Below are 25,317 nucleotides of genomic sequence, written 5' to 3'. Positions count from 1 at the left end.
TTTTTAAAAGCCTCAGGAATCTTTTGCAGGTGTTTAGAGTTAATTAGTTGATTCAGATGATTAGGTTAATAGCTCGTTTAGAGAACCTTTTCATGATATGCTAATTTTTTGAGATAGGAATTTTGGGTTTTCATGAGCTGTATGCCAAAATCATCAATATTAAAACAATCATAGGCTTGAACTACTTCAGTTGTGTTGTAATGAATCTAAAATATATGAAAGTCTAATGTTTATCAGTACATTACAGAAAATAATGAACTTTATCACAATATGCTAATTTTTTGAGAAGGACCTGTATATGCATCCATTAAAATGCTATGGGAAGTTCAACATTTTAGACATGTCTCTTATGCCCTCTATCTGTTAATCACTGTACTGCAGGATTTCCAGAAGTCTCTTGGCTCCAAGCAGCCAGTGTATGACACCACGGTGCGCTCTGGGAAGGCCATGAGAGACAAGGCCACACTGCCCACGGATACACAAAAACTGGACCACTTGTTGGGCGAGGTCCGTGACAAATGGGACACAGTTTGTGGAAAGAGCGTGGAGAGGTGAGAGATTCTGCCATATGACTTCACCCAGTTGGATAATGATTGAATGTTGAATGAAGTGAAGAAAAGAAAATAATTTGGAATGTTTTTCTCCTCAGGCAACACAAGTTGGAGGAAGCCCTCTTGTTCTCAGGTCAGTTTGCTGAGGCTCTCCAGGCACTTGTTGACTGGCTGTATCGTGTGGAACCTCAGCTTGCAGAGGACCAGCCTGTCCATGGAGATCTGGATCTTGTTTCCAACCTAATGGATTCCCATAAGGTACTAGTGGGGTGATTCTCAGGAAATGTTGCTTTCAAAGATTTCAAACATGAAATCTGAAGACTTGCATCAACAAATGTCCTTTTTAGTCATTAATAACAAGGTCTATAGTGTCTGTGACTGTCAGCATTAATTTATAAAGATTTTACTCATTTTAATCAGTTACAAGAACAGTGAAAATGTCAAGCTAATACTTTTTCACATTTCTATGATTATTAACAGTCACATTTAATAGATATAATTTGTTACTGCAGCTGACTGAAAATGTCAATACCATCAGGAAAGCTAATATACATTTTTTATTAATTTTGATTTATAGATTGATATATAAGAATCAAGCACAGTTTCTTGAAACTTTGAAAATCTCTCATTACTGCAAACTCTTACGCAATTTACAACCTAATATTTTTAAATTTTTTACCAGATTGTAGCATTATAGACACGGTAGCTGCGTTTCCATTACCCTTCAAATTGCGAATTGAAAATACGCCCAATGGAGACAATTTCGCAAAAACTCCTATATCGCAAAAAAGTTTTTACGTTCACATGAGGTGGTTTTCAATTTTCAATTTGAAAAAGGAATATTTTGCAAAACTGCAATAGAAACAGTTTTTTTTTTTTTTTTTTTTGCATTTACAGGTCACCTACGTAAAAGTCACATGATCATTCTTTAATATGCTATAACCTCAAAGAAACACCACATTCGTGACCACTGTCAAGTATAAGGGGCTTTCCTTGCCATTAATGCTTGGATAAACCCTTATTTACACTGCATACGTTTGCGGCACATTACGGCTCCACCACGGCCACTCTAGTCAATGCTTGTGTTTATACCAGCCGCACCATGGCACATTTCAGAAGCGGCTCTCCACGCTTCTTCTTTGAAGATACGCATACGTCTCCTTTGATTAAAAATAATGGCTAGTGCAGTGGCTGCAATATACATAAACCTACCAACATCTGTCGCCATTACTTATCACGAGATGAATAAAATATTTTTATAAAATATAAACATAAAATATCGCAAAAGTTTGCACAAATCTGTAATGGAAACCCACCTAGTGAGGCTTGAATGCGATTTTTACTAGGGAGGACATTTCTAAGGACAGTGATTTAAGTGGTTGTGCTTTATTTATTGTTCCTCAGGTCTTCCAGAAAGAGCTGGGAAAAAGGACCAGTAGTGTGCAGGCTCTGAAGCGGTCTGCCCGAGAGCTGATGGAGACAGGCCGGGACGACACCGCCTGGGTCAAAGTTCAACTGCAGGAGCTTAGCAACCGCTGGGAAACAGTCTGTGCCCTGTCCGTTTCCAAACAGACCCGGCTCCAACAGGCTCTCAAACAGGTAAGTCTGACTGTTTTTTAGATTTTGAATGAAACCAAGAGTAGTGTTAATATTTTCTTCTATCTATTTTCTCTCTTTTTTTTCTGCAGGCAGAAGAGTTCCGCGCAGCTGTTCAGATGTTGCTGGAGTGGCTTTCGGAGGCGGAGCAAACATTGCGTTTCCGGGGCGTCCTGCCAGAGGAGGTAGAGACTCTGCAGGCACTACTGCACACGCACCGGGATTTCATGCAGACAGTGGAGGAGAAGAGAGTGGATGTGAATAAAGCTGCTGGCATGGGTGAAGCCATCCTAGCTGTGTGCCACCCAGACTGCATCACAACCATCAAACACTGGATCACCATCATCAGAGCTCGCTTTGAGGAGGTATTAAGCCTGTCTAGGCCAAAAGTTAGATAAATGTCTCCGCCTGCTAGAATAGGTCTGAAATGTGTATTTAATACAAAAGTCATATAATAATGTTTGCTCTACAGGTGCTGACGTGGGCCAAACAGCACGAGCAGCGCTTGGAGACGGCTCTGACTGAATTGCTCAGCAATGCTACACTACTGGAGGAGCTGCTGTCATGGCTACAGTGGGCGGAGACCACACTGGTCCAGCGTGATACTGAACCACTCCCCCAGGACATCCCTCAACTGAAGACACTAATCACAGAGCATCAGGTGAGCGGGACAACTCCATTCATCAAAGGTCTCTCAGTCTTTTATCTTAATTGCATTATTTAGTACTGAGAGGTTTCTCATTGGTTTTGTTGTCTTCCATCAGGTGTTTATGGAAGAAATGACCCGAAAACAACCTGATGTTGACAAAGTGACAAAGACATACAAGAGGAAACATCCCAGCAGCCTTTCAGACAGGAGAGGGACCCGTAAGAGACTTTATCCTCATCTGCACACGTACTGCATACAAACATAAAACCTTTACATACGCTACTGTTAAAAGTTTTGTGGCAGGTACAATTTTTTTTTAAATGTTTTTTAAAAATAAGTAACTTATGCTGAATACAGTTAAATATTGTGAAGTATAAATACAATTATTGCAACTTTTGAGCGGTAGTATAGATTTAAACTGTACACACTCCTTAATACTGTGCAGTGTGAATTGTATACTACCAGTTGTTTTAAAAATAGGATGTGAAAGAGATTAAGCAATTTTAAAGGATCAAAATTAGAAAAATAGAAATTGAAGGTCAAGCACAGTGCATTGTGTATGCAGTCATTAATGTATTCCATATGTGCAATAAATCTGTATGCTGTGCATAGTATGCAAACTAATATATCTCAGAATTCACTTAGTACAGTAGTATGCTATTCTGAACACATTTTTCTGTGCTCTCCTTACAGGAAAGCACCAGCAGCAGCAACAGCAGCACTCAGTACAGGTAACCAGTGGTAACCCTCGCCTCACGCAGCTCTGCTCCAGCTGGCAACAAGTGTGGCTGCTCGCCCTCGATCGCCAGCGCAAGCTGAATGATGCTCTCGACAGACTAGAGGAGGTATTGCATCTATTACTATACCTTGTTTATTTTTTTACTCTTAATTGTGCTCTTTGTGTACTAGTAGTAGAAGTAGTGATATCAAACTCATGAAATCTGAACAGTAAAAGTAATAATGACCTTTCTCCGCTCTCAGCTTAAAGAATTTGCCAACTTTGACTTTGATGTGTGGAGGAAGAAATATATGCGCTGGATGAACCACAAGAAGTCTCGAGTCATGGACTTCTTCCGACGCATCGACAAGGACCAGGATGGAAAGATCACCCGCCAGGAGTTCATAGATGGCATCTTGGCATCAAGTACGGCCTCATGGACTTGCCTGCTGATCTTAGTTTTCATGTTCCTTTTTTAAATGCCACTTTAACTATGCATTTTGTTTGCAGAGTTCCCTACCAGCAAGCTGGAGATGACAGCTGTTGCTGATATCTTTGACCGTGATTGCGATGGCTACATCGACTATTATGAATTTGTGGCTGCTTTGCACCCCAACAAAGATGCTTACAGACCCACAACAGATGCTGATAAGATCGAGGATGAGGTATGGACGATGAATTTTGTAGATTTGGCATGATAATGTACTTTTCATATGTTTAAGCTGAATTAAATCCATATTTTTTTATCCCAGGTCACCAGACAAGTGGCCCAGTGCAAGTGTGCCAAGAGGTTTCAGGTGGAGCAGATTGGAGAGAACAAGTACAGGGTGAGAGTTTGGACCCAATAGTAGTAATCAAGCATAAATTCCAGTCTAGAAGTTTTAATGCATTTAATATGACATTTATAAAAGTATATAAATGAGCTGCTTTATCACCACACCTTCTCATTCAGATCATCCCTGAGCTTGCCATTGTAATATTATGACTCTAACCAGCATCACACTCTTTCAGTTACATCAGTATGACTTGGTCATTTTGAAATAAAGGTGCCTTGGCAGTTTTGTGTGTGTACGCAATACCACCATAATACTTCACACCCAACTAACGATCAACCCATGAGACGTGGCTGCTGCAGTCAAGATCACTGAGTGGTCTTTCATACCTCAACATCATTATCCATTGGTTAATGATCTTTGACAAGACCGTTTACTAACTTGTTGCATTGCACAAGCTACAGATCCACAATGCTAACTCCACATACTGATGTTTGTCTGTCTTTGTCTGTCTCTTTACTACTTCATCTTTTGTGGTGTCCTCATTGTGTTTGTTTTCAAGCAACCATTCACAAGCACTCTACCCTGCTTATAGCAACAAATCACCACGCTCCCCAGGGACATTTTCTATGCTATCTTTAGGAATAGTTAAAAGGAAGTGAATCATTATACCAGCATAAAAAGTTAATGTGTTTATGTCTGAATCTGTTATTTCACTCTTTTTTTCTTTTTCTTTCCTCTTGTTTTATTCCTCCTCCATGTGCACCGGACTTTTTATAGTTCTTCCTTGGGAATCAGGTAAAGTGAGCAGTGTGTTTGTGACATGTCCTCTGAAATCTGTTGCCTCTGTACAGTTCCCATGAGCTCCCACTGTAGGCTGGTCTTTGGAGCCAAGCTGGTCTTTTATTCTGGGGTTTTTCAGAGAGCCAGATCTAAATCTGCATGGACTAGCTAAGAATTCCCTGTGGACAGCCCACATTCTTGGCTGCTGTCTGAAATGGGGATTTCTTTAGTCCCTTCCTGCTTTCTCAGTGGGCATTTCCTGTCTGGGAGACAAAAATTGCAGTACTATTGCCAAAATATTAAATGCATTTATATACGCCTTCCAAATCCAGAGGCAGATTTCAAAGGTTCAGCTTATGTGTTGTGGTTGGGATGTGCTTGTTTTTTATTGAAAATGATTTATCATGATCAGGAAATGGTTCAGATTTACAGTGCTTTTTGTTATGATTTTAGGGTTTTTTTGGCTTTTGGTGGAGGAAAACTATCCAATGGCTGATTTCTTTACTTAGAGAAAATAAACCTTCAACCAAAGCAATTCTTTGAAGTAAAAAAAAGGACAAACGTTCAGGGAAAAATTCCAGAGAATTGCTGTGGTGTGGTGTTTATTGTAGAGATGGGATTTGAACTAGGCGAGCTTTAACATAAATCATGTAGATTTAAAAACATGGGGTTTGCTGCATGTCGCAGTGTGATTTTCTTTGATTTGCTTGGTGCTTCATAATATAATTAGTATAATTACCTAATTTTAATATGATCTTAAAGGAATAGTTCACCCATTGTAGTTCACATTATTCGCTTGAACTCATGACATTCCAAACTTCAGTGTGTTTTTTTTTTTTTTTTTTTTTTTTTTTTTTTTTTTTTAAGAATCTTCATGCAAATATTTTTATAGAAAAGTTTTTTCCTTCTGTTTTTCACACTAAAAATTACAGTATACAGGTTTGGAACAACATGAGCAGAACTGTAATGTTTGGGTGGACTGTCCCTTTAAAAGACATTGAAAAAAATGATCATCCTTTACCTCTGTCTGTCCTCTTCCCTCTCATATCCACGTTTGTTCCTCTCCACTCTTCCTCTTCTTTTCTCTGCCTTTCCTCAGTTTGGAGACTCACAGCAGCTGCGTCTTGTACGAATCCTGCGCAGTACCGTCATGGTTCGGGTTGGAGGAGGGTGGATGGCGCTGGATGAATTCCTGGTGAAGAACGACCCTTGTCGAGGTAAGTCTGACATTAGCGCTGGAGAAACTTGCTCTTTAGGGACACGAAAAAGAAGATTCCAGGAAGTGCTCAACACTGACAGACACAGCATTATTCATATTTCCACTCAATACTTTTATCATTTATCTCATCTTTCACTTCATTCTTTTCTATGAGTGTTCTCATCTTTTTTTTAGTACTATCCGAGTTCACTCTCATCTCATCTACCATCATTTACCTATTACCTCCTGACCTCTTTCCCACGGTGGTTGTTTTTATATGCATGGCCTACACATTTGGCCCTTTCTCTCTTTCTCCCTGTCATTCTCCTTTTTTTATTTTCTGCAATTATAGTGCATGGTGCATGTTCCTTAGGTCTCTCCCTCCCTCTTTCTCTGCCCCGTCCCCTATCTCTCTTTCTCTCTCCCCAGTGCAACATCCAGGACTTAAAATCCTCCGTTCTGACTCCAGCAGCTCCATATCATCTCGCATAGGTTGGGTTTTTCTCTCTCCTTCTCGTTCAGATATTCTTCTTTTTCACTCGTTTGGTTTCCCTCTCTTTCCCTCTGTTACACTCACACCTCGTTTGGTTCTTTGTTGCTTTGCTGTGCTTTGCTGACTGTGACACTGATCTAATCGGCCCCCGACCCTCACGCCTGGAGCTCGTAATGGATCAATTGCACTTTGAGAATTCTGGCTCAGTCGTTTACATCACTTCCTGCATATTGATTTAAGATACTTACTGCATATTTATATTCCAAAAATGGTGTTTGTTGCCCAGCAAGAGGTCTTAACAGAAAAAATCACCCAAAAATTAAAATTGAAAATGTGGTTTTAAACATGTATGACTCTTTTTCATTTGTGAAACATAAAAGAAGATATTTTGAAGAATGTTTAAGCTGCTCTTTTCTATACAATGCAAGTATATGAATAACGCTAGATTTAATGTCAATCAATTTGAGGTGATTGACATCTGCTAAATTTCTCAATACATGTTTGGAACGAATTGGTGAAGGTGAGTAAAGGTTTTAGTTTTTGGGTGAACTATCCCTTTCAACAGAACGTGAGTGTGCGTATGTGACTCTTTCTGTGGGATGGTGTGAATGTGTGTTTTCACGTTGTCTCTTGTGTCTCTCAGTGACGGTCACTCCTGGCTATTTCTGCTGCAGAGGTACCTCATCTTCTCTCCTTTCTCACCTCTTTTCCTGTAATGTCTATTTCATTCTGAGCCTCTAAACCTTTTTGTCCAGCTTCTGGTCCATCCCATCACTGCTGTGTCTTTTAGTACATGTGGGGTGTGTGAGGACTATGTGAGGTCTATGTGTCAGCTAGCATCATGCTAACCATTCAAACCAGGCTTGGCCAGGCCTGGACTCAATTCCTTTCATGTGTGTCCTGGATGAATATTGCAAAATCATCCAGGACCAGGGTGTGGCCAGGCTTGGGGTTTCTAATATTGTTTGAAGCAACTCTTAAAGAGCAATTACTCATGGAGAAATGAATTACAGGCCCCACCTGGTTTGTGGGAAGGAAATTATATGGTGCGGCAGTTATCTACTGCCCTGCTCTGACTGGGTCTGATGGAAAAGTGAGTGTCATGCAGTGTTGGGGAAGCTACTTTAAAACTGTAGCTTGACACGCTAAAAGCTACTTATAATTTAAAATAGTTCAACTATAGTAAAGCCACATTTTTGGAAAATTAATTAACCTCACTACACACTAATAACAAAACAGCAACGTAATGCACTGAAACTATTTAAGGGAGCAGTATGTAGATAAATAAATGCATCGACTTTGAATAGTTGAGGAAAATGTCAAAGCAATTGGCATTTATTTTATTTTAAGAAAGATAGCACAAGCTCATTTTTGACAACATTTTGTAGATGTCGAATGTTAGTGGAACCCATCTCCTAGGACAACTGCTAAACTTGAGGAAAACTGACTATAAATACAACTAATTGGAAACCTTGTTATTTCAGTATTATTTATACAGTGTTATAATTTTCATTTTGATTTTATTTGTACTTAAATTGTGATTGAGATATATAATTTTCATGTAGTTTAATTTAGTAATAATAATATAAATTATTACTATTAGAATTATTATTATTATTAAATATTATTATTATTAGTTATTAATATAACTAAAATGTAATAATCAATTATTGATCATTTGCTATAAAAATTATACATTTAATAATATGCTTATGTTTTTTTATTAATTTTTTTCTCTTCAGTACTTAAGCATATTTTTTTGTGGTACTTAAACTTAAGCGTGCTATTAATGTAACGTTAATGTTTTCATCTAATATTGAATGTGTGTGTATATAGCTTTATTTCAGTTAACAAAAAAAAAAGTTTGTTTTAGTGTCAGTTAATAACTACAATGCTAGAAACACTCTACATTTATATAACTTGGTTGAAAACACTGATGAACAGCAGCATTTAATTTAATATTTTGCTACAAAACAGTAGACATGAAATGTTAAGTGGGGACTTATTAGGTTTTATTCAAACGATTGTCTAAAACGAATCCCACTTTCCAGTTTAAGTTGCATTTTGCCTGTCTGTAAGGTTACACGCTATGTCCTACTGTAACACTACTGAAAACTGTAACTGAATTGTCTGTGCTTTAGTTAGTTACTCCCCAACACTGATATCTTGATGGCATAACAGAGAACTTCTGACCACAGCTACTGCTGCCATTGTGCACAGCCCTTCCTCTCTCTCTTTCTCGCTCTCTCTCTCTCTCTCTCTCTTTCTTTCTTTCTCTCTCTTTCTTTCTTTCTTTCTTTCTTTCTTTCTTTCTTTCTTTCTCACTCTCTCTCTCTCTCTCTCTCTCTCTCTCTCTCTCTCTCTCTCTCTCTCTCTCTCTCTCTCTCTCTCTCTCTCTCTCTCTCTCTCTCTCGCTCTCTCTCTTTCTTTCTCTTTCTCCCATTCTCTCTCTCAGCTGGCTGCTCCAGTCTGTGTGTTGTGCAAGGGCTGCTGCATTGGGTATCTGTTATTGAGTATGCTCCGTGGAGGCTTGCGTTGGTTTTCTGTGTTTGCGAAAAGCATTATCAGGCATGACCCTCAGGTGTCTTTCGACACTTTTTATGCGTGCGCACATTTTACGTGGTGGGTTGAGGGAAGCTGTGCTTTTGTTTTGTTTTTTTAGTGAGTTCTTGTTTTGAAGATGCTTGCTCTGACTCACTTAACCCCATGCATCGTGTCCACCACGCTTTTAAAATGGTTAAACGATCCCTCTGCATTGAGTCAAAGCAGTGGGCCGGAGGAAGTGCTGACTCTCTCCACTCACACTGCTCTCCACCTGATCATCGTCCCTTACGGCCAAGCAGCTGATCTCATTTCTCCACCTTTCATCTTCTGCAGCTCGTGGACGTACCAACCTGGAGCTTCGAGAAAAGTTCATTCTTCCAGAGGGAGCCACGCAGGGTCTGGCGGCCTTCCGGTCCCGGGGTCGGCGATCCAAACCTTCATCGCGCACTGCTTCGCCCACCCGTTCATCTTCATCCGCGTCGCACAGCGCCCACAGCTGCGCCTCTCTACCCTCCGCGCCCGCAACGCCTACAGCCTCCTCAAGGGTGAGTGTCACCATATTACACTCCATAAAGGATATAACCTGTACTTTCTGTTTGCTGTGGGATCATGCTTACACTAATATCCTCATGAAAAATGTGAAGGTTATTAGTCTCAAACTGTTTTCGTGTTGTATCAAAAGTTTGGGGGTCAATAAGATTTTGGAAAATGATAATACTTACCAAGGATGCATTTATTTGATCAAAAGCAACAGTAAATACTTTAGCTTTGCCATCACAGGAATAAATTACATTTATACAGCTATTTTAAACTGTAATAATATTTCACAATATTGTTTTGTGTTTTGATCAAATAAATGCAGCCTTGATGAGCATCAGAGATTTCTTTAAAAAACATCAAAATCTTACTAACCCCAAACTTTTGAACTCTAGTGTACATTTAATCAATTTATCTAGATGTTTACACGCATTTGTATAGACACTATTTGCAGAATCGGTAATAATGTTTAGCATTTTACAAAAACAAGAGAGAAAAACTTATAATTAGCCCCGACTTTTTTACGCCTCTAGGGCCGGGCTTCGGGCCAATTTTCACGTCATAGTTCAGATGCGGGCCAGGCCTCGGGCCTGTTTTGGGTTTCTCCTTATTTTTAAATTGTAGACATGCGCAAGTGACTTCAGCGCAACAAGTGACTTCAGCGCAGCTGAATAGTTCTGCATTCAAATGCATGCAATAGGCTAAAGCTTGCTGCAAAACCCCAGCAAACATAACCATGAATGTGTCTGCGGGAAATAGTAAGGAGATATTTGAACTATTTACTAATAAACTAATGTTTTCTGAGTCTGTGTTGCAAGGATGAAGTTGCTGATCCTGACTCGCCGTCTCCTCATTAGACGCGCCTTTAGAGAGAAATGCATCTTTATTGATTATGATTAAGATTATAATAAGAGTTTTTGTTTTAAATTTTTTTATTTCGTTAAGTGATCATTTAAAGCTTTCTATAGATGTATTATCATGTCTGTGAGGCATGTATTCGCTCAGCTTCGGTTCATTTTTGTGAAGCGCTCCTGTTCAAGACGGCAGAAAGCACATCATGTTTGTTTTCTTTGTTTTATAAAAGAACTACCTTTTGTTGGTATTGTGAGTGCGCACAAATACAAGTAGACCCTTACAGGTCCGAATGATGTATTACTCTTACCTTTATCAAAAAAAAAATTTTTAAATGAGGGCGTAGGCTATTTTAATTTGTTTCCACTGAAAACAATCCAAGTGTTTACGCTGGTGTCTCCATGTCCTGCAGCATTTAGCTTCCACTCTCCGCACAAACTTAGATATAGCGCACATTATTACTATAGCGCAGGTTTAACGTTTAAACATTGTTATATACTTGAACTGTTTTAGTATATCTATAGATTTTATTTTAGGCAAGTCGTGATGATATGAGAAGGCTAAATTGATCAAACATAGGCTATGATCAGCTCATGCCGCTGGCCGCTTAGTCATTACTTTAAAATAACAAAAACTTATAGGCTATTTAACGAACAAATGCTCCAAACGTTTTTCTAAATTAACTTAATAAAAAAACGAAAGTATAATCATTTTGCCATTACACACAAAACTGAACTATTATAATAGCCAAAACAGTAGTATAAACTGTTTTAAGAGAAAGGGGGGAAAAAAAGACGGGCTCGGGTCGGACTCGGGCCGGTAATTCTGATAATCTGTCGGACGTGGGCCGGGCTAGGGCCTAAATTTGAGGCCCGTGCAGGGCTCTACTTATAATTACTGTTGCGCTGAAGATGTTGATGCATAAGAGGTCTTTGCACATATATATGCAATACAAAATATGAGAGAAAATCCAATGGTAATGAGAGAGATCTAGCAGACTCTTTACAGTTGAGCGTAACTGTAGTTTCTCTTGCAGAAGCTTTGGTAATAAATGTCCTTTGTCACATAACGCATAACATCATACTTCATATTTGAATGTTCATCATTGTCTTTGTCTACATCTGTATGTTTCATGAGTATTTAAATGTGTAATTGCATGTATTTTATGTTCTCATCTAAAGTTTAAATATTAAAAATCTAAGAAAATATTCCCAGAAGCTTTTATAAGTTTGCTGGCATTTAATGTATTAAGCCCTATATTAAATATGAATAGTTTTTAATACTGGTTTAATACAGTGCCAACCAATTTTTTTTTTTTTTTTTTTTAATACACAACTTTTTTTTATTTAGCAAGGATGCGTTAAATTGATCAAAGGCGTGTAGAATGTTACAAAAGTTCTTTTGAACTTTCAATTAGAAAAACTACTGAAAAAATAGCAGTTTCCACAAAATTATTAAGATTAAAATTATTATTGTTTTAAAATAAAATGTTTCTTGATATAAAATTGCTTTTTTTTTCATTTCCAATTACTTGGCCAGGCCGACATACGAATCTTGTCACCAATCCTTAAGATGTCTTGAAATCAGCCGTGTGATGTCTCCTTTTTGGTGGATGGTTTCTCTGTCTCTGATTGTGGTGTTTGTTTACATTTGTTGTTTTGGGATCCGGACATGATCACTACTGTCTCTGCATGTCAAAATCATATTGTCATCTGTGAGATTTTTATTTGTTCTTTGTCTTTTTTTCCCTCTCCCCTCCCTTGCTTGAAAAATGTGCCTTCCTCCACCCTTCCTCCCTATTTGTGCTCATCTCCACCTACAAAAACACTGCGCTCTGCCATGATGCATCGCCTCCCTCCACTTTATTCTTTTTCCGATTATCCTGGCTTCCTCCCACTGTTTTTTTGCTACTCCACCTTTCCTTGTCCTTTCTGCTACCGCATTTCCCAGTCCTCCCAATCCCAATCTCGTGGCTATGCCAAGCCCTGGCTGGCACACAGTAAAACTCCAACACCAACCAAGTGCCAGTCCTGCCCAGAGCACAGCCAGACCCCTGGGCATGAGGTAACACACTGCCCCCTCCCAGTGCCCTAGCACACTAACAGTAAAAGCTTTAAGTGTGGCCTGATCTCAACAAATGGGAAGGACATGAGGTAGATGACTCACTAGACGCCTTTATATGTTGCTAAAGAGTGTAGACTGTTACCTTATGCAGCTTAGTCTCCAGTGTGAGAACAGACAGATGTAGCTGGCATGAGAAACAGTTAATTTCGTGTTCATCAAGGAATTATTCTGTTAAACCTTCTTATTACAGTTTTTATTCACTCAGGTCATGGTAGAGCATCTGGTTGAACATTAAAAGTAGCTGGTTTTTCCAGAAAACAAATTCCAGTTACTTTTAGCTACATTTTACCAGATTTACCCATTAGTCTTATTATCTGTAGCTACACAGGGAAATATGTCTATTTGTAATAACCTTTCTCTCTTTGCTTTTATAGGGAGGCTCCACATCTAAACTGAAAAGACCAACTTTCCATTCCAGCCGTGGCTCCTTAACTGGTGAGAACGGTGGAACACCAACCGCTGCTAAACCTGGACGCTCCGGTACGAAACCCTGAACTGCTTCACTCAGTCAGACTTTTTAAACTGATGTGAATAAATAAAATCTCCAGTGTTGGGAAAGCTACAGTGAAACTATAACCTCACAAAGTGTACTGCAAGTGTTTACGCTGAAGTAGCTTTGAAACGGTATTGTGAAAAGCACTATACAAATAAACATGAATGTAAGTTTAATTGAAGGTACAAACAGACCCTTCTGGAAAACAGTTAGCTACACTACAAGCTAATAACAAAAAGTACAACAGTGGGGGAAAAAATTATTTGATCTCCTGCTGATTTTGTAAATTTGCTCACTGACAAAGAAAGGATCAGTCTATAATTTTAATAGTAGGTTTATTTGAACAGTGAGAGACAGAATAGCATAAACAAAATCCAGAAAAACGCATTTCAAAAAAGTTAGAAATTGATTTGCATTTTAATGAGTCAAATAAGTGTTTGATCCCCTATCAATCAGCAAGATTTCTGGCTCCCAGGTGTCTTTTATACAGGTAAGGAGCTGAGATTGGGAGCACTCTTAAAGGGAGTGCTCCTAATCTCATTTTGTTACCTGTATAAAAGACACCTGTCCACAGAAGCAATCAGTCAATCAGATTCCAAACTCTCCACCATGGCCAAGACCAAAGAGCTGTCCAAGGATGTCAGGGACAAGATTGTAGACCCGCACAAGGCTGGAATTGGCTATAAGACCATCGCCAAGCAGCTTGGTGAGAAGGTGATAACAGTTGGTGCGATTATTCGCAAATGGAAGAAACAAAATAACTGTCAATCTCCCTTGGTCTGGGGCTCCATGCAAGATCTCACCTCGTGGAGCTTCAATGATCATGAGAACGGTGAGGAATCAGCCCAGAACTACACGGGAGGATCTTGTCAATGATCTCAAGGCAGCTGGGACCATAGTCACCAAGAAAACAATTGGTAACACACTACGCCGTGAAGGACTGAAATCCTGCAGCACCCGCAAGGTCCCCCTGCTCAAGAAAGCACATGTACAGGCCCGTCTGAAGTTTGCCAATGAACGTCTGAATGATTCTGAGGAGAACTGGGTGAAAGTGTTGTGGTCAAATGAGACCAAAATCCAGCTCTTTGGCATCAACTCAACTCGCCGTGTTTGAAGGAGGAATGCTGCCTATGACCCCAAGAACACCATCCCCACCGTCAAACATCTCTGCACATCTGTGGAAACATGCTTTGGGGGTGTTTTTCTGCTAAGGGGACAGGTTCAAGTTGCCAAACGTCAGCCTCAAAATCTTAATGACTTGGAGAGGATCTGCAAAGAGGAGTGGGACAAAATCCCCCCTGAGATGTGTGCAAACCTGGTGCCCAACTACAAGAAACACCTGACCTCTGTGATTGCCAACAAGGGTCTTGCCACCAAGTACTAAGTCACGTTTTTCAAAAATCAAATGCAAATCAATTTATTTATTTTTTTTTTTATGATTCTCTCTCACTGTTCAAATAAACCTACCATTAAAATTTTAGACTGATCATTTCTTTGTCAGTGGGCAAACGTACAAAATCAGCACGGGATCAAATATTTTTTTTCCCCCACTGTATACTGAAGCTATTTAAGAGGGCAATATATTTTAGTGCTGCAGCCAATAAGTTTGATTAATACACATTCAAGATAATCTTCACAAATAACTTTTATGAATTTTGAATCCTAATCGGCAGAAGTAAAAAGCTAAAGGTAGGCAATAAATGAACTATAACACGGTGGCGTGACCTCATAATCACCACCACTCTTTCAATCTTTAAGATCTACAAGTTGGAAAGTTTGAATTGTAATAGTTTACAAGAGCATGATTTTAAACAAAATGAGGCTGTAAACGTGGACTAGTGAGTAGATGTGTTTTCCTGTTCTGGGTAATGACGAATAATGTCCCCGACAACCTCTGTAGTCCCATTTAGCCACTTGTTAACAACAAAAATGGGGTTTTACTTCTGCATTTTATGTCATAGAATAAATATCTTCAGCTTGTGTTAACCACAGACCTAAACCAAAAACCATTCAGAAAACCCATTGACCTATTAGGGCGATGGAACCGGATATGTCCGGCTTTTAGGATGCATTCCTGCAGCACACTAAAAGAAAGAAAGAAAGAAAACCTTCAGGACAGGAATTTGAACAAATTGGTTCATATTTTTTTGTTGCTGTTTGTTTTAAACAGTTCATTGATCCATTCAAAAAAGCCTGTTTTCTAATATTAATAAACTTGCATTGCTCTAAAGCACAGGGCACAAAAAAATCACATTCCACTTCTACATGTTGGATAAACTAGCCAATTACTGGTCAGTAATAGGTTAGATACAGTAGTAGTGTTGCTATTCCCAACTCTGTTTATATTAAATTTCAGATTGTGGTGGTGTTTTGATCTGGCTTTGCTTTATGTTTGTAATACACTCTGATATGCTATAGTAACGTACCCTTAAACTTGAATCGTCTTCCTTCATCAGACACCAAACGCACTCCGTCCTCGACGAGCGGCCCAGCCAGTCGAGCAGGGAGTCGCACTGGAAGCCGAGCCAGCAGCCGAAGGGGCAGCGATGCTTCAGACACGTCTGAGCTCATGGAGACACGCTCGGCTTGCTCCGATACCTCAGACACCCCTCGCCGGCCTGGGGCCAAACCCTCCAAAATCCCCACCATCTCCAAGAAGGCCCCCAGCCCCAAAACACCAGCGAGCAAGAAATGAAGCCTCCACCTTATCAGTCCAAGTGACTGACTCTGAGGTGGTTGTAATTTAACCAGCAGGAGGAGAACACCAACACCTTCCTCTCTCAAACGGCCAGCTCAGACGAAACAGAACCATACCTAATTTCTCCACCGTCCAGCACAGCCGCACACTGCTACACCACCCAGATCAATACCTACCATAATGCTGCCTTATTTGTGTTCTACATCATGTCCTTAATTTGACTGACATTGTGTTTTCTTGAATGTGCGATGGAGAACATCCTGTGTGAGCAGACATATCTACACAAACACTCGGGAGGGACGTCAGTTCTGCTGCACCAGGGGTTTTCACTATTCTTCACTATGAATATGCAACCGCCCGTCACTCTCTAAACCTCATGCATGGTTGTCACTTTGGTTGGACAAACTCACCCTTTTCAAGTGTTTGCAGACCATACTCGCCTGAGTGTCTGTGCCACCACAAACAAGAGGAAATAAATTAAAAACAGAGACCTTTTCCTCCTGGACACTTGGGACATTTTGGACTCGTGTATGTTTGTTTGTGTGTACGTATGTGTGGTAGTTCCTGTCATGGTAAATTAACGCAGTAATACGGAGAGGAAGTGGAGGAGGATCTCTAGCCTTCCCACGGCGTGAAGATTCTTAAAGACTAGGTCCTTCACATCACATATGATCCTTTTAAAGGAATTCCTATAGCACATGTTCGCACCAACAGTCTTCTTTGCTGTGTCCACGCAGTCTAGTTGTATCCTTTTGTTACAGACATCATGTTACAGAGCTTTTCCACAGTATGCAAAAAAGATTACAATTGTGAATGTTTGTTTCGTGGTTAATTTATAATCCTGACATTTTGTTTCTTTTCTAGAGTAAAGAGCTGTATTTATTTGTGATTGCAGTATCATATCAACTCTTAAGAATGACTAGTATTAACACAACCGGAATCACTCTTGCTTTCGTTTTTTTGTACATCCGCTCCTGACGTAATGAATTTCTCCGACTGATGTTATAACTGACCAGGAAGCTTACTGATTCCAATGGTGGCCTTTTAGCCGGTGACTACACACTTTAGATGATGTCAAAAGTGGCTTCCTACTTGTTCTTTCGTGACGGAAGCACCCTAAATAATGAATGATGGGGGTGGCTCATGTAGCCCCTGTTAAAAACAGCGCTTTGAAATCTTGTCTTTGACAAGCTGAAGTATATGAATACCTGAAGAAAGGTGATTTTTATTTATTTATTGTCATTGGGAGGGAGGTGGGGGCTGTGAAAGGATCCACCTTTTGATTGTGTTACTCTTTTGACATGACAGAGAAACAGGGGTGCAATTGTGTAAAAGTAAAGAAGTTATGATTATAAATCCTTTTTGTTCTCTTTTGTATTAAAACAATGCTTGCAGTAAAACTGTCTGGTTTTGGTGTTGTCGAGTGGCATGTGTGTGGGTGCGTGCAGGGATGCCACAGTTAACAGGAAATGGCACAGTAATTACAAGTAGAGATAATGACACACCCCATTAAATCTTCAAAAAGGGACAAGGCTTTGGTGTGTGCAGAGATTTGAACACACTGCTTTTATAGAAGATTTACACAAGTGAATAGAAGCACCTTTGTGCCGTGTGTGTTGGTCACACATAAGTTGTGTGTGTTTGTACTGGACTCTGTGTATGTTTGGTGGTCAGATGCAGCGGATGGGGTTTGGGAAGGGTGGTGTTCCATCATCTCCATTCTGCAGCTGTGTGTCTGTGTTTATATACAAATATTTAAACCCACTCACATCCTTTCCCACCAAACACCATCCACACCACTGCTGAGCTCTCATGGCAACTCACAGACCTACAGTGTCATTTCATTTTTTTATAATCAACTGAGTTCAATACACATAACCACTCACTTTTTGCAATTTTAGTGTTTTTTATCAAACAACTGTTTTTCCTATTAAAAACAACAGTAAGTCTCACTTGATATGGGTGTATTTGCGCAGTTGAAAAAATGGCATGTAAATTGCACTTTTTTTATTTCAAATTTCAACAAGATTTTGGGTAAAATTTAAAAATGTATACATTTTGAATATAAATATTCTTGCATTTTATATATATTAATTCACAAAGAATGCTCTCCTGTCTGATTTGTTTGTCAGATTTAAGGCGGATTCGGCGTTATGATTGGTCAATCAAGCTTCCTGCGAAGGATCATTTCCAGGCATAGGTGTACGTTATGTATATATAAATGATTACATATTTATTATATATTTTTATCTGCATGTTGTTTGTGTGTGTGTGTGTGTGTATAGATTAAAAAATGGTTTTAGATTAAGCAAAGTCAATTCTGTCACTGGCTTATATTTCACTACCTGTCTGCAGGGACTGTTTTAATTGTTCATTTTCTATTTACACCAAGTAGAACCCACAAATTTATATAAATATAGTTTTCATATTACCATAGCCATAAGAACTCATTTCTAGGCTGTGCAAAGGCTGGATCACATCTGAGAACATCTTCATGCCAAACCACATGATAATTGTCAGCAATTTGTGAGGTATGTGTAGAAGATGAGACGGTTTGATAGTAGATGGAGATTGAGGTGAGAAGGGTTTAGGGAAGAGAGGGCGGAGGATGCAGTCGTTGGAAACACTCCCTCTGCGTAACCGTGTATCTTGGAGGGAAGGAGGTCACCCATGTTCAGATTATGCCTTCAACGCAAGCAGCACACAGGCTAAGAATACCACAGCTCACTGGGATCTCGCAACTTCAACATTCAGAAAGCTGTTTGGGGATGGTAACATTATTCTGGTGAACAAATCATACTCACAATTTTGAAATATATAATTATTTTTTTGGATTTTTCAGGAGTCTTGGATATTTCCACTTATTGGATTAGGCCTAAATATTTTAACCCCAACATTGATGGATTACTGCAAGGGAGTTTTGTAGCTTTTTGTTTTTCAATTAAACTTCATCAGCTTGGAGTCACGACCCATCTTCTCAAAAGGAGCATAAGCAGGTGTTGTGTTTGATCCAGAAACCTTTGAAACCTAATGTTTGTGAGACCCTGTATTTTTATTTACTCTAGCTAAAGACTTTAATTTCACATTGTGTTTAGTCCTTCCAACTTCGAGATCACCGCTGAAGGGAGTTGAGCTTCTAGGAAGACGTGTTTGTTTTCTCTTCCAGTTTCTAGGATATTGTTTGTCGTCCATCTCCGTAAGCACACTGTAGATTATGAGAAGCCCTGTGGTTTGGTAAATAAAGTGACAGCATGTGGACCGACTGTCAAAAGGCGATAAACTGAGCGGCTTGTAGCAGTAAACATTGCACTCTCCCAAATAACGATGACTGCTGTGGAATCTGAGTGGCTTAGACGTCTGAGTGTCGTTCAGAGTTGAACTTCAAGACGGTAGTCAGACCATTCCAGAGAAGACCGACGTCGGGTAAACACCCAGAGGTTTTGCAGGGACAAATACGATCATTATAGACCGCTGCAATGCAGCAGAGCTCTTCTGCTGCTCCAATGGACAAACAAGAGTGTGTGGTTGAGTTTGTGTCCCCACACCGCAGCAGAGGGAGGAAGGAGAGCTGTGGCAGCCGAACCCGAGGGCGCCAGCGACTGTTTCCTCTGCCCGTCCTCCTCCCTCTCTGCATGCTTCTGTGTGTTTGGGCTCAGGTGGAAGGAGTGGTTCATTCCAGCTTCCGCAGACTCAGTGGTCGTGAAAAGAAGGAAATGCAGAAGGAGATTTTATCCATTCTGGGCTTACCTGGCCGGCCCAGACCTCACCCGCCGCTGCGGCCCCCTTCCTCCGCCCCGCTCTTCATGCTGGACCTTTACCATGCCGTGTCGTCCGAGGCCGATGATGGACCAGGTTTGGGCTTTACTCCAGAGGGGGTCAGTCAAGCGGCGCTGCCCACCTTAAGCACGCACACGCCGCCCCTCGGCACGGTGGTTAGCGAGGCCGACACGGTTATGAGCTTTGTCAACCTGGGTAAGTGACAGCTGGCAAGGGTTAAACATACTTCACTTATACAGAAGACATTAATTAATTAGCAGCCCAAGTCTGGACATAAACTACACTTAAAAGTGTGTAAATGTCACTGTATTAGTATTGTAAGTATTAGACCAAATATAATTTATTTTAAAGAAAGATGAGGCAATCTAAACATTTCACAATGAGAAGTTTGTTGCAACAACATACTTTTACAAAAAAGTATTTTGGACACTTTCTATTTGTCGAACTGGATCTGGAACTTAATGTCAGTATTAATTTAATATTATTTATATACTATATTTTATTTATATATTAACTTTATTAATATTTTGAATTAGCTGTTATTTTTATATTTTTTTTGTTATGTGCTTTTGTCATTTAGTTTTCGTTTTGCTTTTTTGTTTTAATATATATATATATATATATATATTTATTTTTTTATTATTATTTAAAATTCTGCTTATTTTATTTCAGTTAGTTGCCAAGGCAATACTTCTGTTTTTATTTAATTTTCCATCTGATATTTCTATGTTATTTTAGCTTTATTTCAATTAAAAATATATGTTTTTAATAGATTTAGCTAACAGTAACAACACTGGTTTATATGAAAGCCTGTCTGCCTTATGCCATGTGAGATCAAGTTAATAAACTAAATAAATAATAATAAAATAAGAAGCAAAATCACACTCTTATATATAAGGTCACAATTAGTAAATAATGATTTATTTTATTTACTTCTTTTTTAGTTTTGAGGAGGTAACAGACTTCCATATGTCCACAGATATTCACCTCGATTTAAATGTCATTGCAGAAATGACTAGAAAGTGGTTAGTTATGAGAACAAGTGTAATATAATTTGTTTGGGTTTGATATTTTAACTAATACAATGACATTAAGCCTACCTTCAGTGCCCTAATGTTTTTTGGGGGGCATTAATAATACATAGCACAAAAAGCCAGATAGTTATTTATTTGCGGTGCCAATTGCCAGTGATTTTAGAGGCTGACAAGGCTTGTAGTGTGTATTGATAATACATTCTGTTCACTGAGACAGACCCACAATCACTCCATCATCTTTTCCTGTCTCAGCCCAAACACAGACGATACTTATCTGTCACGAAACAAACAACAGTTTAACATCCTATTTACAATAACTGCTTCTCTTTCCACGTCTTTCCTGCCCCATTATTATTGGTCAGTATCACCCCTTTCTCAGATGTAACTAGTGGTGTTTACTAAGGCAGGCATCACTATTATTATTGCTCATACTTGGGTTAGTGATTTAAATAAACCCATATGAAACTTTGCTGCATAACTGTTTGTACTACAAACATGAATGATGCTTCAAATCATGTGGAGAGGGTGTTATTGCTTTTCTAAGTGATTGGGCACTCTTAAAATAACGGTTCTAAAAGGGGGTTTACTGTTGACCAAAAACCTTTAGTGAACAGTTCTTAAAAGGTCAGTTTTTACTAGTGTGAGGAACATTTTAATCATCTAAACAACCTTTCTCCAATAGATTCTTGAAAATAAAAGTTCCAAAAGGCCAAATTTGCTGATGACATGGAGCCATTTTAAGTTGAAATTTCAGTGATCAGTTCTTAAATTATCAACTTTTTTTTTTTTTTTTTCTCTAAAGACTCTAAAGTTTCCATGGTTGTTAAATGTTCCTCATGTAACCATAGATGCCAATGAAGCACCTTTATTTTCAAGAATGGACTTTTCACACAACAGACATATTGCAAATCACTCTAGCATTGTGGCCTGGAGTTCATGTTCTTCAAAAAACGTAAAAGTCAAGTTCTTTCTCCTGCCAGTTGTCTTTAATATGGTGTTTTCCTTTTCTCTGTGCTTTTCTAAATGTAAATCTTGATTATTGTGGATCTACAAAGGCCAGTCCAGATCACGCAGGCCATGTGATGTTGTAGTGGGCACACAGCTGTGGGGAATTACAGGCCCCACTGAAAGGCAGAAAAAAGATGAGATGAAGTGGATGAAAATACTGTTGGGCACTCCTCTAAAAATACAGCGCTGGACTGTAATTAGTGGTGGTGCGCTGAGCTGCAGCAGCTCCACAACGCCTCTAATTACCCCACTGCAGAGCCCCGGCCGTGGGTGTCAGTCCGATCTGCCGAGCTCCACCAGAACAAATGTTGCCTTTTTTGTTTCTCATTCTCTTGCCAATCAGTCCTCCAACATGTCTTCTTCATCTCAAGTGTCTTCACACATATGCTCCTCTGTGGTAGTTGTTTTTTAATTCTCTCTCTGGCCTGTGTCTCTGACCGCAGTGGAGCAGGAGAAGGATCTGCTGCAGCCTCGGCCGTACTGGAAGGAGTTCCGCTTCGATCTCACTCCGCTTCCTCAGGGAGAGACGGTCACCGCTGCTGAGTTTCGCATCTATAAAACTCTTACCGTGGGTTGGCGTGCAAACCGCACCCTCCATATCTCTGTCTATGAAATCCAGAGGGAGAAAAGACACAGGTCACAGTCATATATGATCGTTTATACAGATTTGTAGTACTGAATCTGATTCAGGAAACTCAGATATCATTTGATTTTAGCGTTTAGGAAACAAGTCATTGACATGAAATATCTTTTGGTAGTTCTTCATTCATCAGTGTCCCTGAGATTCATCGCTGGTCATTATAATGGAAATTACATTAAGATCTTGTGGTTTGACAGAGAGCCTGAGCTGGTGTTGCTGGACATACAGTCTGTGCCTGCGGGTCAAGAGGGCTGGTTGGCATTTGATGTGACTTCTGCGAGCAATCGCTGGCTACTCCACCCTCGGAGCAACTTGGGCATCCGACTTTATGTGGAAACTGAGGAGGGTGAGCTATTCCTTATGCACAGCATGGAGGCTAAATAATAGCAGTCCAGTATCATTGGATGTTGTTTCTCACTACGGGTTTGACACCATGTGACAACACAAAAATAATAATTATTATTATTACAAAAATAAAGGGAAAAAATTATATATAATCTTTTTTTACTTTTTTTAAATATATAAAATAAAAGATATTATTAATATATTAGTAAATATACTTTTGTGGTATTGACTCTAAAAAACATTTGTACTTTTGCCTTAGTTGCTCAACCCAACTTGATTTATAGGTGTTTTTCATTTTTTTCATTTTAAGTTCCATTTGTGCTTTTAAATTCAATTGCTCATTGTAGCCTTCCTCTAGCTGAAACAGTAAAGCATGGCAATAACAACCACAAAAGCGTCAAATGCATTAGAAAAGTTAAAATGTTTACAATAATTAAATATATTGTGAAATATATTGTTAAATATTTCCCGCAACTCCTCCAAATCTTGTCTGTTTTATCTTTAGACCAAGTCTCACAAAAGTTACTGAAGGAGTTTTTGATTTTTGCAACCAACTGGTACTGAGTTCTGCTATACCAAGCAAAAAACATTTGGTCTAAGTTTATGAAAAACAGACTGTATCTTGGCAAAGCTTTGACCTATTGAAGCAAAACACGTTCAGTATCATAGGTCAAATGGTAAAATGCTGAAATCTTGTTTTTACAGACCGGTCATTGTCAGCTGCATGGGTGGGTCTGGTGGGTCGGCGCGGGCCGCGCTCTAAACAACCTTTCATGGTGACGTTCTTCAGAGCCAGTCAAGCCCCTTGCCGCCCACCTCGCGCTCTGAGACACAACAATCCACGCAAGAAAAAACCCAAGTATGACCTGCCACACCCAAACAGACCCGGCATATTTGGTGAGCCACAATAAGCAGTTTAAGAGGCAGATTGTGTTTAAAGGAGCATATGAAATGATTTGTCTTTGAGCTACGATCGTCTCTCTTGTTCCAGACCAAAATCATGCCAGCAGCGGACGCCAGGCCTGTAAGAAACATGAACTCTATGTCAGCTTCAGCGACCTTGGCTGGAAGGTGAGACATCCTGGCTTTTATACATTTACGCATTCAAACAACAAGCAACAAGTTAACAACAAGTCACTTACAGTTTAGACACCGTATTAAAAGTTGATCTGTATATTTTCGCTCTGCCAATGGAAAAAGTTCTAAACAAGTTGAAGCAAAATGAACTGAATCAAGTGTTTTTAAATTAATAAATTGAGTGAATGGTCCAGTGACTCGCTTATCGCCACACATACAAACAGGAAAGTCTCTGTGCTGTTTAAATATTTAATTGATAAAATTATATTTCTTTTTTTTTTTTCAGGACTGGGTTTTGGCCCCTACAGGTTATTCTGCGTATTATTGTGATGGGGAATGTGATTATCCTCTGGGCTCTTGTATGAATGCCACAAACCATGCCATGATCCAACTACTGGTGTGTAATCTGTACTTTTGACATTTCTGTATGTGATTTTCTAAACTACATTGCTACGAGACGTCTTCAAAATGAACTAATGGTTGAACCGACTCCTCTGGCAGGTTCACCTTTTAAGACCAGACGAAGTGCCTAAAGCCTGCTGCGCTCCAACCAAACTCAGTCCCATCTCTGTGCTCTTCTATGATGACAACAACAACGTTATTCTCAAGAAACATCGAAATATGGTGGTCAAGAACTGTGGTTGTCTATAACCTCTTGTACATTCGAGTTTTAAATCGGAAACAAATATAGATGTATTATAATACTCAGAGGCACCATTTGTAATATACAGTGATTAAAATTTTATTTAGCCAAATTTGAGCCTTCTTACCTATCCCAAATGATTGACAAATGATAGACATTGAAGTGTCATGATGGTTTATCAGCATATTTGTCACAATTTTATTGTGAGTGGATTTAGGATTGCAATCCATCCCATAATAATAAAAAATACATATTTTGCATAGCTGTCTTACATTTAAACTGTCCAAATTTCTATATTTGTGGAATGTTATGTTTCACAAAGTTGCATTGCTTTGACTTTCACATCACATCTAAAACTGGTAAAATGCTTTTAAAATAACTTATACCACCCACACCCATGTGAAGAAAAGAGACTAATTCCGTCTGAGTAGGCAACACACACGGACAAAATCATTTTGTGCATTCGGTAGTTTGGTGCTAATTTAGTTCACCCAAAAATGAAAACAATGTCATCATTTACTCACCCTCATTTCATTTCATTTATCTATATAGCACAAATAAATCAACAACAGGAGTTGATCACTGTGCTTCACAGAGTATAACACTAACATACAAGATAAAAAAAGAAAGCAATAAGACATAATAAAAAATAAAACATAATTAAGAATTGCTTACTGCTCTGGCCAAAAGATAAGACTTTAAACTCATGTACAGATAAAAAGGAAGACTATTCCAGAGTCTAGGTCCAATGGCAAACGCACAATCCCTTCTTGACTTCAGTTAT

General features: G+C 39.2%; 2 protein-coding genes across 12 annotated transcripts in view; both read left to right on the top strand.

Annotated features, from left to right (window-relative positions):
• Positions 1–17,958, top strand: part of LOC306885434 (microtubule-actin cross-linking factor 1-like) — a gene marked incomplete at its 5' end in the record, with an annotated part of 158,310 nt that extends 140,352 nt beyond the window's left edge. For 5 of the 11 annotated variants that reach the window (XM_079441944.1, XM_079441935.1, XM_079441936.1 and 2 more), the window contains 17 exons: positions 382–551; positions 650–809; positions 1,956–2,150; positions 2,240–2,512; positions 2,620–2,808; positions 2,912–3,014; positions 3,490–3,641; positions 3,778–3,940; positions 4,025–4,179; positions 4,267–4,341; positions 5,068–5,085; positions 6,170–6,287; positions 6,698–6,760; positions 9,639–9,850; positions 12,645–12,758; positions 13,193–13,298; positions 15,768–17,958. In XM_079441944.1, the coding sequence (XP_079298070.1) occupies positions 382–551; positions 650–809; positions 1,956–2,150; positions 2,240–2,512; positions 2,620–2,808; positions 2,912–3,014; positions 3,490–3,641; positions 3,778–3,940; positions 4,025–4,179; positions 4,267–4,341; positions 5,068–5,085; positions 6,170–6,287; positions 6,698–6,760; positions 9,639–9,850; positions 12,645–12,758; positions 13,193–13,298; positions 15,768–16,006 (2,505 nt within the window). In that variant the 3' untranslated portion in view covers positions 16,007–17,958. The remainder of the gene's footprint in view (positions 1–381; positions 552–649; positions 810–1,955; positions 2,151–2,239; positions 2,513–2,619; positions 2,809–2,911; positions 3,015–3,489; positions 3,642–3,777; positions 3,941–4,024; positions 4,180–4,266; positions 4,342–5,067; positions 5,086–6,169; positions 6,288–6,697; positions 6,761–9,638; positions 9,851–12,644; positions 12,759–13,192; positions 13,299–15,767) is intronic. The other 6 variants (XM_079441937.1, XM_079441938.1, XM_079441941.1 and 3 more) reach the window with 6 other exon arrangements.
• A 626-nt stretch (positions 17,959–18,584) lies between these two features.
• LOC306885137 (bone morphogenetic protein 8A-like) lies at positions 18,585–24,809 on the top strand. Its single transcript, XM_079441489.1, has 7 exons — positions 18,585–19,981; positions 22,272–22,464; positions 22,666–22,814; positions 23,519–23,710; positions 23,805–23,884; positions 24,177–24,287; positions 24,392–24,809. The coding sequence occupies exons 1-7, from the start codon at positions 19,486–19,488 to the stop codon at positions 24,539–24,541; spliced, it is 1,371 nt and encodes a 456-aa protein (XP_079297615.1). The 5' UTR covers positions 18,585–19,485; the 3' UTR covers positions 24,542–24,809.
• Positions 24,810–25,317: the final 508 nt, after the last annotated feature.

This window comes from Barbus barbus, assembly GCF_936440315.1.
Source record: "Barbus barbus genome assembly, chromosome: 19".
NCBI lineage: Eukaryota > Metazoa > Chordata > Actinopteri > Cypriniformes > Cyprinidae > Barbus > Barbus barbus.
The sequence above is the reverse complement of the archived record's forward strand: the minus strand, read 5'-3'. Positions and strand labels throughout refer to the sequence as shown.